This window comes from Pristis pectinata, chromosome 2 (assembly GCF_009764475.1).
Source record: "Pristis pectinata isolate sPriPec2 chromosome 2, sPriPec2.1.pri, whole genome shotgun sequence".
In the NCBI taxonomy this organism is placed as follows: Eukaryota; Metazoa; Chordata; class Chondrichthyes; order Rhinopristiformes; family Pristidae; genus Pristis; species Pristis pectinata.
In genome coordinates, this window is record NC_067406.1 from 66,343,705 (window position 1) to 66,358,755 (window position 15,051).

General features: G+C 47.0%; 1 protein-coding gene across 1 annotated transcript in view; it reads left to right on the forward strand.

Annotated features, from left to right (window-relative positions):
• The window catches only part of LOC127583750 (BTB/POZ domain-containing protein KCTD8-like), a 274,849-nt gene extending 260,242 nt beyond the window's left edge, over nucleotides 1-14,607 (forward strand). Inside the window, exon 2 of the mRNA XM_052040075.1 lies at nucleotides 14,518-14,607. Within this exon, the coding sequence (XP_051896035.1) occupies nucleotides 14,518-14,552 (35 nt within the window). The 3' untranslated portion in view covers nucleotides 14,553-14,607. The remainder of the gene's footprint in view (nucleotides 1-14,517) is intronic.
• Nucleotides 14,608-15,051: the final 444 nt, after the last annotated feature.

Sequence of the window (15,051 nt, forward strand, 5' to 3'; positions counted from 1 at the left end):
TCCATTTGCCACTCCTCAGCCCACTTCCCTAACTGATCAAGATTCCCCCCTGTAATCAACAACAATCTTCTTCACTATCAAGAACACTTCCTAACAATGTGATCCACAAATTTACTGATCAAGCCTTGTGCGTTCACATCCAAAGCATTTATATAAATAATGAATAATGAGGGTCCCAACACTGACCCCTGCGGCACACCACTAGTCACCGGCCTCCATTCCGAGAAACAACCTTCAACCACCACCTTCTGCTTCCTACCTCCGAGCCAATTTTGAAACCAACTAACTAGCTCTCCCTGAATTCCATGGGACCTAATTATCCAGACCCGCCTAACATGCGGAACCTCGTCAAAGGCCTTGCCAAAGTCCTAATAGACAACATCCACTGCCCTACCCTCATCTACCTTTCTGGTTACCTCTTCAAAAACCTCTAAAAGGTTCATCAAGTATGACTTCCCATGCACAAAGCCATGCTGACTCCTCCTACTCAGATTCTGTCTATCCAGTGCTGGTAGATCCTGTCCCTCAGAATTCCCTCCAGTAATTTCTCCACTACTGATGTCAGGCTATCTGACCTGCAGTTCCCTGGCTTGTCCTTGCTACCCTTCCTAAACAACGGAACAACATTAACCACCTTCCGGACCATGGAAACTTCACCAGTGGCTAACGATGAAGCAAATATCTCCACAAGTGCTTCCGTAATTTCTTCTCTAGCCTCCCACAAAATCCAAGGATGCACTTGGTTAGGCCCTGGGGATTTATCCACCTTAATGCGCTGTAAGGCTGCAAATACCTCCTCCCTGGTAATACTAATGTTCTTCAGAACATCTCCACTAGTTTCCCTTATCTCTTGAACAACTATGATTTTCTCCTCAGTAGCACCGAGGAGAAATATTCATTTAAAATCCCACCCATCTCCTGTAGTTCAAGATATAGGTGGCCCTGCTGATCTCTAAGGGGACCTACTCTCTCCCTTGCCACCCTTTTACTCTAAACATGGCTTTAGAACTTCTTGGGATTTTCCTGAACCTTACCTGCCACTTCCATCTCATACTCTCTTTGCCCTCCTGATTTCCCTCTTAAGAGTATTCTTAATCTTTTTAGAGTCATCATGGGACTCACTCCTCGCCGACCTCCTAAACCCAATGTATGCTTCCTTCTTTTTCTTGACCAGAGCCTCAATATCCCTCATCAGCCAAGGTTCCCTAAACTTGTCAGGTTTACTTTCCACCCTAACAGGAACATGCTGCTCCTCTTAAAACCTCCCACCTCCCATTCGTTCCTTTCCCTTCAAACAGGCTCACCCAATCAACCTCTGTTGGATGCTGCCTAATTCCCGCAAAATTAGCCCTGCTCCAGTTTCAGACCCTAACCTGTGGAACTATCCTATCCTTTTCCATCACTATCTTAAAACTAATAGAATTATGGTCACTAGGGCCAATGTGCTCCCTGACTGCCACTTCCGTTACCTGCCCTGCCTCGTTCCCTAAGAGAAGGTCCAGTATTGCACCCTCCCGAGTAGGGCCCTCTACATATTGATTCAGGAAACATTCCTGGACACATTACACAAATCTCACCCCATCCAGGCCCTTAACACTCTGGGTAGTCCAGTTAATACCAGGGAAATTAAAACCTCCCACTAATACAACCCTTGTGGCGACTCACCGTCTAGTCGGGCGAACCGGCTCGGCAGTCGGGTCGCGCAGCGTCGGAGCGACGAGGCCCAAGATGGCGGCGGGCCTTGTCTTTCCGAGCGACGGGGAGAACCCGCGCGCGGGAAAGTCCTGATGACGTAGGACTTACGTCATTGCCGGTTTTTTTGGGCGGGAGTTTTTCTCCCTTAAAGGGCCCGCACAAGGCGGGAAAATAAACCAGTTCTGTTTGGCAATCCTCCGAGTAGAGTCTTGTTTTATTTCGCGGTAGCAACCGCTACATTGGTGACCCCGACGGTCCAAACGGCTTTTGGACCCGCGAAATGGACGACAGCGCAGCAGCCAACGCAGTGGCCCTCAAGCTGCCCACCTTTTGGACACCGGCCCAGCGTCTGGTTTGACCAGGCTGAAGCGCAATTCCACCTTCGGCAGATCACCTCCGACTCCACGAAGTACTACCATGTGGTTAGCTCTCTGGACCAGGAGACAGCCGCCCAGGTTGGAGACTTCATCCAGTCGCCTCCGGAGGAAGATAAGTACCCGGCTTTCAAAGATCTTTTGATCCGGACCTTCGGCCTCTCCCGTCGTGAGCGCGCCGCCCGCCTGCTTCATCTGGATGGCCTGGGGGACAGATCCCCATCCGCCCTAATGAATGAGATGCTGGCATTGGCCGAGGGACACAAGCCATGCCTGATGTTCGAACAGGCCTTCCTCGAACAGCTCCCCGATGACATCCACTTGTCGTTAGCTGATGCCGACTTCAGCAACCCCCGTGAGGTGGCCGCCCGGGCAGATGTCCTGTGGAGGGCCAAGCGAGAGAGCGGTTCGTCCGTCAGTCAAATCACCAGGCCGCGAGCCCGACGCCTGCCTCGCCCGGCCCCAGCAACCGAGCAGCCACGCCCCAGGAACGCAGACGACGACACGGGTGACCAGCTGTGCTTCTACCATCAGAGGTGGGGTGCGGAGGCCCGTCGATGCCGCCCACCCTGCAAGTTTCAGGGAAATGCCAGGGCCAGCCGCCGCTGATGGCTACGGCGGCTGGCCGCCGACAGAGCCTCCTCTTCGTTCAGGACAAGAAATCTGGACGGCATTTCCTCGTTGATACTGGAGCAGAGGTCAGTATTTTGCCCCCGACAGGCCGCGACACTCGTGACAGGCCACCAGGTCCTCTACTCAATGCCGCCAACGGTACAACGATACGGTCTTTCGGCACCCGTACGCTTCAATTACACTTTGGCGGCAGCCGTTTTACCTGGACCTTTACCCTTGCCACCGTCGCCCGACCACTCCTAGGCGCCGATTTCCTTCGGGCCCACAACCTGTTAGTCGACCTGCGAAGGAAGCGGTTAGTCCACTCTAGCACTCTCCGGACCTATCCCCTGGGAGAAATCAGCCCACCAGCCCCGCGCCTGGACTCCATTACCCTTTCTGGCGACGATTTCGCCAAGCTCCTAGCCGAATTCCCATCGATTTTGGCACCTTCGTTTACAAATTCTCGGCCCACACATGGGGTACGACACCACATCATTACCACAGGGCCACCCCTTCATGCCCGAGCACGACGATTACCTCCAGACAAGCTCCGCCTGGCAAAGGAAGAGTTCCATCACATGGAGGAGCTGGGGATTGTTCGCAGGTCAGACAGCCCCTGGGCCTCCCCCCTGCACATGGTCCCCAAAGCCACCGGAGGGTGGAGGCCCTGCGGCGACTACCGCAGGCTGAGTGACGCCACCACCCCGGACCGCTATCCCATCCCTCACATCCAGGACTTCGCAGCGAACTTACACGGGGCCCACATCTTTTCCAAAGTGGACCTCGTTAGGGGATACCACCAAATCCCGGTCCATCCGGATGACGTCCCCAAAACTGCGATTATCACCCCATTCGGCCTGTTCGAGTTCCTTCGGATGCCGTTCGGCCTTAAGAACGCCGCGCAGACCTTCCAGCGGCTGATGGACGCGGTAGGCCGAGACCTGGACTTCGTGTTCATTTACTTGGACGACATACTGATCGCCAGCCGTAACCGCCAGGAACACCTTTCCCACCTCCGCCAGCTGTATTCCCGCCTCCGCGATTTCGGCCTCATGATTAACCCGTCCAAGTGCCAATTCGGACTTGACTCTATCGATTTCCTCGGCCACAAAATCACCAGCGACGGGGCAACACCCCTACCCGCCAAGGTGGATGCTATCCGCCATTTTGCCCGCCCCGACACAGTCAAAGGCTTACAGGAATTCCTTGGGATGGTCAACTTTTACCATCGTTTCATCCCTGCAGCAGCCCGTATCATGCGCCCTCTGTTCTCGCTGCTGGCTGGTAAGGGCAAGGACATCACCTGGACTGACGAGGCTGCGGCTGCTTTCGTTAAGGCCAAAGACGCCCTGGCAGACGCCACGATGCTGGTACACCCTAGGACTGACGTCCCGACTGCCCTCACGGTAGACGCGTCCAACACCGCGGTGGGTGGGGTACTGGAACAGCTACTCGAAGGCCGCTGGCAACCCTTGGCATTTTTCAGCAAACACCTTAGACCGCCCGAACTGAACTACAGCGCTTTTGATCGGGAACTTCTAGCGCTGTATCTGGCGGTCCGGCATTTCCGATACTTTCTAGAAGGCAGGCTTTTCACCGCTTTCACCGATCATAAGCCTCTGTCCTTTGCCTTCTCCAAAGTCTCCGATCCCTGGTCAGCTCGTCAGCAGAGACATTTATCCTACATTTCCGAGTTCACAACTGACATCCAACATGTCTCCGGAAAGGATAATGTCGTTGCTGATGCACTTTCCAGACCAACCATCCACAACCTATCCTTGGGTGTCGACTACACGGCCCTGGCTGACGCACAGCAAGCCGACGACGAACTGCCCAGCTACAGAACCGCAGTCTCGGGTCTGCAGCTCCGAGATTTCTTGGTTGGTCCAGGTCAGCGGACCCTACTTTGCGACGTTGCGACTGGTCAGCCCCGCCCTATTGTCCCTGCAGCCTGGCAGAGACGCGTTTTTGACTCGGTACATGGGTTGGCGCACCCATCCATCAGATCTACTGTCCGACTGGTCGCCAGCAAGTTTGTCTGGCATGGCCTGCGCAAACAGGTCAGTGAGTGGGCCAGGACTTGTCCGCACTGCCAGACGTCAAAAATCCAGCGACACACCAAGGTCCCACCACAGCAGTTCGAGCCTACCCGTAGGAGGTTCGACCACATACACGTCGACCTCGTGGGCCCTCTGCCGGTTTCAAGAGGAGCCCGGTACCTCCTTACCATCGTGGACCGGTTCACGAGGTGGCCTGAGGCAACCCCCCTGACTGACATCACAACTGATTCCTGCGCCCGAGCGCTGCTCACAACTTGGGTCTCACGTTTTGGCGTTCCGGCCCACATCACTTCAGACAGAGGCACCCAATTCACTTCCAGTCTCTGGGCTGCATTAGCGAACCTGCTAGGGACGCAGCTGCACACCACCACGGCCTACCATCCTCAATCAAACGGGTTGGTGGAACGTTTTCACCGCCATCTAAAATCGGCCTTGATGGCCCGCCTGAAGGGTCCTAACTGGGTTGACGAGCTGCCTTGGGTCCTGCTCGGCATACGCACTGCCCCCAAAGAAGACCTCCGCACTTCGTCAGCTGAGCTTGTATACGGGGCGCCACTAGTTGTCCCCGGGGATTTCATACCTGCCCTTCAGGACCAAGGGGAACAACCCCCAGCAGTTCTACAAAGGCTGCGCGAGAAGCTCGGCGCCTTGGCCCCGATTCCCACCTCATGGCACGGTCAAGCCCCATCCTGCCAGCCCAAGGAACTACGGGACTGTAAGTTTGTTTTCGTTCGCAGGGGCACACCTCGGGCGCCATTGCAACGACCATATGAGGGACCGTTCCGAGTCATACGGAATAACGGATCCACTTTTATTTTGGACATTGGAGGCAGGGAACAGGTTTTCACGGCGGACCGCCTCAAACCGGCCCATTTGGATCTGCAACAGCCTGTCGAGGTTGCCACGCCACGACGCAGAGGCCGCCCCCCTAAGCGGCAGCTGGCACAGCCCACGGACCTTGGGGACTGTCTCGCCAGTTCTGGGGGGGGTTGTGTGGCGACTCACCGTCTAGTCGGGCGAACCGGCTCGGCAGTCGGGTCGCGCGGCGTCGGAGCGACGAGGCCCAAGATGGCGGCGGGCCTCGTCTTTCCGAGCGACGGGGAGAACCCGCGCGCGGGAAAGTCCTGATGACGTAGGACTTACGTCATTGCCGGTTTTTTTGGGCGGGAGTTTTTCTCCCTTAAAGGGCCCGCACAAGGCGGGAAAATAAACCAGTTCTGTTTGGCAATCCTCCGAGTAGAGTCTTGTTTTATTCCGCGGTAGCAACCGCTACACCCTATTATTTTTAAAACTATGAGCAATTTCTCTGCGCACCTGCTCCTCAAGTTCCTGCTGACCACTGAGGGGTCTATAATACAGCCCCACTAGAGTGACTCTCCCCTTCTTGTTTCTAAGTTCTACCCAAATGGCCTCACTGGACGATCCCCCAAGAAAGTACTGGTCCACATTCTCCCTTATCAAAAAGGCAACACCCCCTCCTTGCTTACCTGTACCTCTGTCACACCTGGAATATTATGACGAAGAAATTGAAAAGAGAAAATCTGCTTACCTTTGAACATAAAAATAAAGAGACCTACTTGACAGAATTTCAAGCATTTGAAACAGACTCAATCAGAAACACATATTGGAGAAGATTCTGGTGCAGATGAGGGTAAAGAAGCAAAGCAACTCACTCTGGAACCAATTTGCATTCTGCGAGACTCTGTTCCTCCTGAGTTCTGTTGGGATAAGGAGCTCAACAATGTAATTGCACACAGTGGCTGACGTAGGGCCAAATACAGTGGGAGCTGATCTACAGCTTACATGAGAATCTAAAGCTCACAGTGTCATGGACAAATAGTAATCTGTGCAACATGTGACAACACCAGGGACAGGGATTTTCGGGTGACAGACACAGTAGGGCCAATGTTCATCAATGGCTGATATAAGCAATTCGAGGACTAGTTCTATATTGACGCACACTCAGAAAAATCAGTGAAACGACATAATTATCTGTGGCATTGATTGAAGCATGTTCAGACACAACATGAAAATAAATACTTCCCTTGTGAAGATTAAACCAACATGCCAGCGTTAGCCACATAGCTTTCCACTTGGCACTGGCACTTTCAGTGAGAGAGATAGTGTTTTGAACAGAATGACTCACACTTAGTCAACTTCTTCAAAGTAAGCATATTAGAATGCTAGAACACCTGCCCATCACCCACACCTTCCTCCCTCTGGTTCCCAACTTCTTTCCCTTTATTCCATGGTCTACTGTCCTCTCCTATCAGATTCCATCTTCTTCAGCCCTTTGCCTCTTCTACCTACTGCCTCCCAACTTCCCATGTCATTCCCACTTCCCCCCACCCACCCATTTTCCCCCCTCATCTGGACTCACCTATCACCTGCCAGTTCGTGCTCCTCCCCCTCCCCCCACCCTTTTCTTCTGGCTTCTGCCCTCTTCCTTTCCAGTCCTGATGAAGGGTCTCTGCCGGAAACGTTGACTGTTCATTTCCCTCCATAGATGCTGCCTGACCCGTTGTGTTCCTCCAGCATTTTGTATGTGTTGCTCCAGATTTCCAGCATCTGCAATCTCTCTTGGAATGACTGTTGTTTGAGAAAGGAAATGATAAAGATATATTGAAACACATCCACATGTTTCAAAACTGAATTTTTACGATGCCAGTGGTGCAACTGGAGTGGTGGCCTGTGAGCAATGTCCAGTGGGAGCTAATAAATGAGGTGGACCCCACATGTCAAGCTCCCAACTGAAACACATGACATTGAACATTTCCTTGAGAGGTGGGGCAGCAGGTGAGGAGCTCACTTCCATTCCAGGAGGCCTGCTGATTAAAACAGAGAGGCAGTAACAAGAATAATGTCATCCAACAGACCTTTTGCCTTCTGAACTCAATTCTTATTTGTACATCAGTAAAGCACTGACAAAGGAGTGGAAGAACAGGAGGCAGAGATTCCAGGTGAAGATCACAGTGGGGAACTCCCAGAAAGGTTAATTATTTTATCTAATGAGGGGCCAACTTCACCAATAAGAATTCTTGTCATCTAGTCATACCAGCTTTCCACATTCCAACAGCATATTTTAGGGCAATAGTGGGCAGGACAGTTGTCCATTGCTGTGGCAGGCACCTACAACAGGCCCTAACCATTCATGTCAGCAAGTTCAAGGCGGATTTTGGACATTGGTATCCAATTGCAGAATTCAAAGGAAAGAAAAACCAGAATTTTTTTCACTCAGAGGGTGGTTGCAATCTGGAACATACTGCCTGATCAGGTGGTGGAAGCAGGTACGCTCATAACATCCGGACAAGCACTTGAATTGCCAAGGCATAGTAGGCTACGGACCAAGTGCTGGTAAATGGGATTAAGTATAGATAGGTACTTGATGGTTGGCATGGATGTGGTGGGCCGAAGGGCCTGTTTCTGTGATGTATGACTGTTTGACTCCATGAGCATTTCCTTTACACCTCAATGCATCCTCTCGACTTACCAAAGACAATGAATTAATCTTTAAGAGCATTCATTGTTCTAAGAATAAAAAGGTAACACAATGGTTGATTTTTTTGAGTTGAGGAATGTCAAGATGCAGTCAGGAAAGTCTAAGTTCCAGCTCTTCCCACCATCCATGAAATTTTCACCATCTTAATTTTTTTTTAACAGCACAACCAGCTGGAAGCCAAGGTGACTGATAGCCTTGGTTCTCAGTGATTCAGGGAGCAGTCTGGAGCAGGTCACAGAAGCAGCCTTGCAGCCTCTGATGGGAGTTTAGGGGCAGGGGCTGGTGTACTTGGTGGAAGGAGCCAATCCCTGAGGTGGCCTAACCTAAAGGAGGCCATGATTTCCAATCCAGGGGGATTGTACCTTCGGATGGGACTATTGATTACAAAGGAGGTGGAGAATGAAAGGAGAGCACGTAAGCTTGCTGGCCCAGGAAGATGAACGCCCAGCCTTCTCATCCTGAAACAATGCTGTAGGAAATCACTCTGTATCCAAAACTTCTCCTGCCTCCTTTCGGTTGCCAGCTTCCCATGGCTTACGGATCCCGATCTGTAAGAATACTGCATGGAAAACCAATTAAGCGAGAGGCTTAAAGCCTCAATGGCTCATAACTTGTTGTCAATGGTAGGTTGACCTCACTTGGTCCTGCTCTACAGGAAAAGATTCCACTTACCCTGTGGGGATCTCCAGAAGGCAATTTACTGCACAAACACAGCTCCATCCTCACTGGCACGGGGCCTTTGATGCACACCTCACAACATATTGGGTGCCAGAACAAGACCAGCTCTCAGAAATATTGAAAAAATATAATATGCTAAACCAGACTACAAAGCTTAGCCAGCTGTCAAAGTAATCATGATGGTTTCTGAATGATTTTGACATTCAGATTAATTTAAAATCACTTAGACATAATCCAAAAAAAATGTTCTATGATTCTATGAATGGGGTAGTGAGACTTACATACAGCTACTACTTACCTGCAACAGTTGATTCATTAATGATGGCTCTTGGGAATCGTTACTCTCCAGGTATATCATGGCTCATAGCATCTCACATCCAAGTCCATAATGAGGCCTCTGTCCTTGTAAATATTGTGGTGCTGCTGCTATTGTTGGTTCCTGTTGAAAGGTATGTAGCTAGGTAATTGATGAAACAGAATCTCAATTGACTCCCTATTGATATAGCACAGAAAAAATGCATGTATTGTCTTGCGTGGGTGCCTGTAAGAAATAGGCAGACAAAAGCTAAAGGAGCGGAGATCTTTACTGCCATAGTGCTGATATGTGGCTGTTTTTTTCATTCCTGTTGGCCCAGGTGGCATGCTTCAGCTGCTATTAAGCTGGGTCTACACATACAATGCACCTCAGAGGTGAATAACAGAGTACTTGCTGAATGGAATGGTTCCTAACAAGACGCATACTTATATCCATTTCTCTGTAAAGTCATCTTCTCCTGTGAGACTATGGCTAGTATGTTTCTGCTGTCATCAAAAACACCTATGCATTACTCATTTCGAAAACTGCTTTTGTAATACATTGAATTATTCTAATGTGTTAAACTCACTCACACCATGTCTGCCTTGGAGTTAAATATTCTTCGTTTGTTCCCTCAGCTGTATAATTCTGCATAAAGTTCCCATGATTAACCTTTAATAAGATCATGAAAAATTAGAAATCACCTTTTTCCAAACATTTAGTTCCTGCTTGATTTAGAGAGATTTTAGTCAGTAGACTCAGCCATTAAGGACTGAAGAACATGACACCACATTTTGTTCATGTTTGTTAATTAGTTAGAATTAGCGAACATTGAAACTTGTAATCTATGAACTTTAGTGTGGAAATACACAATAGAATTTATGTTCTAGTAGATGTGAGAAGCTACTCGTAATCACAATGCACAAAGGAATTCAGATATGCTTTTCTCTGCTGGAATCCATGATGTATTGCTTCAGGCTCTGAATCCTAAGAAGCAGATTATTTGTGAGTAGCTGCAATGTGTGTCAGGCATTTAATAATTATTTTACTTTGCTACCAGTATAGATGTATTCATCTAGAACACATTAGCAAAAGTCCATCCTAAGAGATTGATCTACTCACAGAAACTCAAAGGATTTTACAGTATGCTGACACTTCCTCAAGCAATCCAGCATACAAAAAAGTTAGTTTGTATTTTGTTGTACTGCTCCTGGTATTTGATGCTTCCTTTCCACAGAATCTGTCTATTCTGTATGGAGCACAGGGCTTATGGATACAAATTCATCACAGAGCAATAGAAAGGAATGAGAACCAAAGCGCTTACAAGTTCCTTATCCCCAGATTTAATGTGATCTGTCACAGGAGTCAATAATGTGTGATCACCTTCCTCCAAGCTGCTTCCCGTGCTCAACAATAAGTTCCAGAAATAAAGGCTGTTTTCCAGAGACTAAGGAAAACGAAGAACTGGATTTCATTTAGAAAGTTTAAACACAGAGAAACAGAAGCACACAAATGATGAATAGGGTTCATCATTCCTGACAAGACCAAATTACATTTTGTTCTGAATATGTTAACCTTAAGGTGAGTTAGGAGTGGATGCTGTAAATAATCTCACTTTGGGCATAATTCATTTGTGTGAAGGGCAAATGAAAGCTGTGAAATATATTCAGAAATGATTACTCCTGTAAGCAGCTTCTGTTGTTGATGGATGCTGAAGGCTGGTGGCATTTCTGTTATTTCTGACTTTGATGGGATGACAAGTCTGCAGAAAAATATCTCTATTCTTTAAATCATTTCTTTTTCATCAGAATCTCAGTAAATGCATTTTTTGTTCATCTCACTAAGGTAAAAGGTCAAAAGATTCCAAGCCCAGAGGAAGCAATTGAATTCTGCGCTTGCTGGGCATTTAAACTCTGCTCAGTTTATCTAAGGTTTAGATGGAACGCTGGATGAAGCATTACATGGCTGCAGGGTGTTGCACCCCTGGAAGCTAAAGGCTGTGGAACTGCAGACCAATAGAAATAAATCAGAAATCAGCTTTGACAAAGGACATGGTAAAGACTACAGACCAGCCTCTGCAGTGAAAACAATGTAACTCACAGAGTTCATTGCAAAGAGCAGAGAGTGGAGGATAAAAGCAATACAAAACGCTAAAAGAAGTTGTTTCTTGTCCTTCAATGCTCTACTAACTTCAGATCTGTTTAATTGATCACAGCCTATGTTTAGACCTGAAATGAGCTGAATATTAAAATCCATTGTTTGCCCAATATATTACAAATGTTATTTCTAAGGTATTTGGAGAGGGGGAGAGTTTGGAAATGTCTGCAAAACATTTGGCACATGAAAAGATTGTGCCCCAGAAATTAGAGTGCAGAGGACTGTGTGATGTATAGTCATTGCACGACTGACTATTTAGGTCACCTTTACCCTTTTCCTTTTGTGTGCTGCAGAATGCACAAAGGAAAATTTGCTACTTGAGATCGAGGTTATGTTCAGCCATTCAGTGGGGTTGGATTGCGAAAGAAGGCCAGTGTCTGGGACCCAAGTGAGGCCAGGGTGAATGGTGGGTAGTGGAGGAGGTTTTTTGTTCAGTTCACCCACTGGGGTATTGGAGCAAGGATGGGCTGTTCAGTTAGGCCATTGGAAGGTGGGAGTCACGGGCTATTGGAGGGTTGATACTGGGGAAGTCAAGGGGATCTGTTCAATAGAAATTAATTCCATGGTGGGTGGGCCCCAAGAATAGAAGGTAAATTTCAAGATTTATTGGAATCCTAGTTCAGCCGAGTGTTGGTCAAACCTGGTTCTTCTGGGAGTGATCAATAGGTCTAATTTCCCCACATTGCGTGGTCAACATTGAAATAGTGCCAACTGCATAAGAGCAACTCATGTTTGGAAGTACCCGATGGAATTTTCAAGGTAACCTGAAGTGATCTGGATAGGATTGTTGCTGCATTTTGCTTTGGAAAAATACATTTTCAAATCTATTGCACAGAAATAAACAGGATTGCATTATTGAATCTCAAGACCTCTGTGTTGTTATCACCACATGCTGTCAAGTGTCAATCAGTATCCTCTTATTCAGTAAATGAAATGTCTTCAGGTTTTATGGTCAGGGATGAGAGTGGCCAGAAGGCCTCTCCACCAAACCAGCCATTCTTACCACCACCCTTCCCTTCCCCTCTGCTCCCTCTCCACCTCACATTCCCAACTCAATCACCCTTATTTATCAAGTGTGACCAGACGCTTTTGTGAAAGTTGGCTCTTAGGATCATAGAATCATAGAATGGTACAGCACCACCCACCTCGTCCATGCCAACTGTGAATCCTATCAGCGCTGATCCTATTTACCTGCATTAAGCTCATAATCCTCTATGCCTTTTCTATCTGAGTACCTGTCCAAGTGCCTTTTAAATGTTGTAATTGTACCTGCTTCTATCATCTCCTCTGGCAGCTCATTCCAGTTAACCATCACCTTTTGTGTGAAAAACCTACCCCTCAGATCTCCTTTAAATTTCTCACCTTAAACCTGTTCCCTCTAGTTCTAGACTCCCCTGATATGGGAAAATTTTTCTGACTCTCTATCCTGTCTATGCCCCTCAATAAACCCAGCCGATCCAATTTCTCCTTATAACTACGGTCCTCCATTCCAGACAATATCCTTGTGAATCTCTTCTGCAATCTTTCTATTGAGATCACATCCTTCCTGTAGTGTGATGACCAGAACTGTACACAATACTCTGTGCAATCTAACCAATATTTTGTACAGCTGCAACATGACGTCCCAACTCTTATACTCAATGCCTCAGTCTGTGAGGAGTAAGCATAGAAAATACGTACTTCACTACCCTATACACCCACGTCTCTGTTTTCAGACTTGTACTCCCAGATCTCTCTGAACACCAATTCTCCTGCCATGTACTCTATATGCCCTACCAGAATTTGACTTCCCAAAGTGCATTACCTCACACCTGTCTGAATTAAATTCCACCTGCCACCGCTCCACCCAACTTTCCAGCTGATCTATGTCTGGCTGTATCCTTAAACAAGTTTCATCGCTATCTACTACTCCACCAGTTTTTGTGTTATCTGCAAACCTGGTTGAATAGTGCCACAATAAGAACATCTCACTCAACGGCACTAAAACTAAAGAACTGATCGTTGACTTCACGAAGGGGAAGGAGGACGAACATGTGCCAGTCTACATTGGTGGATTGGCAGTGGAGAGGGTTAGCAGCTTTAAATTACTGGGCGTTAACATATCGGATGACCTGTCCTGGGCCCAACACATAGATGCGATCACAAGGAAGGTGCACCAGTGTTTTTACTTTCTTAGAAGTTTAAGGAGGTTCAGCATGTCACCGAACACACTAACAAACTTCTACAGATGTATTGTTGAAAGTATCCTGACTGGTTGCATCATGGTCTGGTACAGCAATTTGAATGTGCAGGAATGTAAGAAGTTGCAGAGTGTAGTGGACTCAGCCCAATACATCACAGGCACATCCCTTCCCACCATCAAAAGTATCTACATGAGGTGCTGCCTCAAGAAAGCAACATCTATCATCAAAGATCCCCACCATCCTGGCCATATCATCTTCTCGCAGCTACCATCGGGCAGGAGGTACAGAAGCCTGAAGTCCCACACCACCAGGTTCAAGAACAGTTACTTCCTTTCAGTTGTTCAATTAGTTCTTAGTTCTTGAACCAACCAGCACAACCCTAGTCACTACACCAGTAGAGCAACATAATGACCACTTTGCACTACAATGGACTTTTTTTGTTCTAATTGTGCTCTTTCTTGTATAATTTTGTATAATTTATGTTTAATTTACATTTTTCTTGTAAATGTTGTGCTTTCAATGCTATGTTCCTGTGATTCCGCTGCAAGTAAGTTTTTCATTGCTCCTGTGCATACACATTCTTGTACATATGACAATAAGTTTGACCAATTTCCTTTACCTGACATATGTTTCCTTCTTTTCCCTGATCAAACCTTCAATATCCTTTGTTAGCCAAAGTTCTCTAAATTTACCATCTTTGCTTCTAACCTGAATAGGGACACGCTGACTCTGAACTCTTACTATCTCAATTTTAAACGCATCCCACTTACAAAATGATGTTTTTCCCTCCAGTATGTGTTCCCAATTTACTTCCACCAGGTCCTGTCATACACTGTTGAAGTCCACCAAATCAAATAGTGAGAAAACATTGTTTTTGTGATTTGTGATCTATGGCTATTAACATAAAATGTTTTTAATGGTTTTTACAACCCAGTTTCTTTTGATTATTTTGTCCCTTCAGAGCCAATTCCCTTGATCAGGGCTTCCAGCTTATGAAGAGAAATAAAGTCTGCTTTTGAACAAAATGATAATTGACACAATTGGACAATTCTTACCTCGGCAATAATATAAGCAGTGTTCTTAAAGTGTACAAAAACATATATATCTGATACTTTGTGAACATTTTCTACATTAAAGATGTTATATAAGTGCACGATCTGGCTTTTGTTAATTTTAAATCTTCAGCTGTAATATTTACCATTACAGCAGCAGTAGTAAAATGAGTCATTTGTAAAGGGTATTCATTGCTTTTCATTAATTCATACTTAATCACATTGTATGTTTGCTGCAGAAGCAAAATAATTCTTGAAAATTGTCTACTTTTATCATCTAATAAATGTTTTTGTATATAATCCTGTCATCTTTCCAAATATTTCAATGCTGGAGATAAAGTTCTACTCTGAGAAATGTTATTGTCCCTTTGCTATTTACTCTGCACACTTTAAGCATTCTCTGCTTCCTGTATTTTTCCCCCTTCAATTGGGAATGCTGTCTG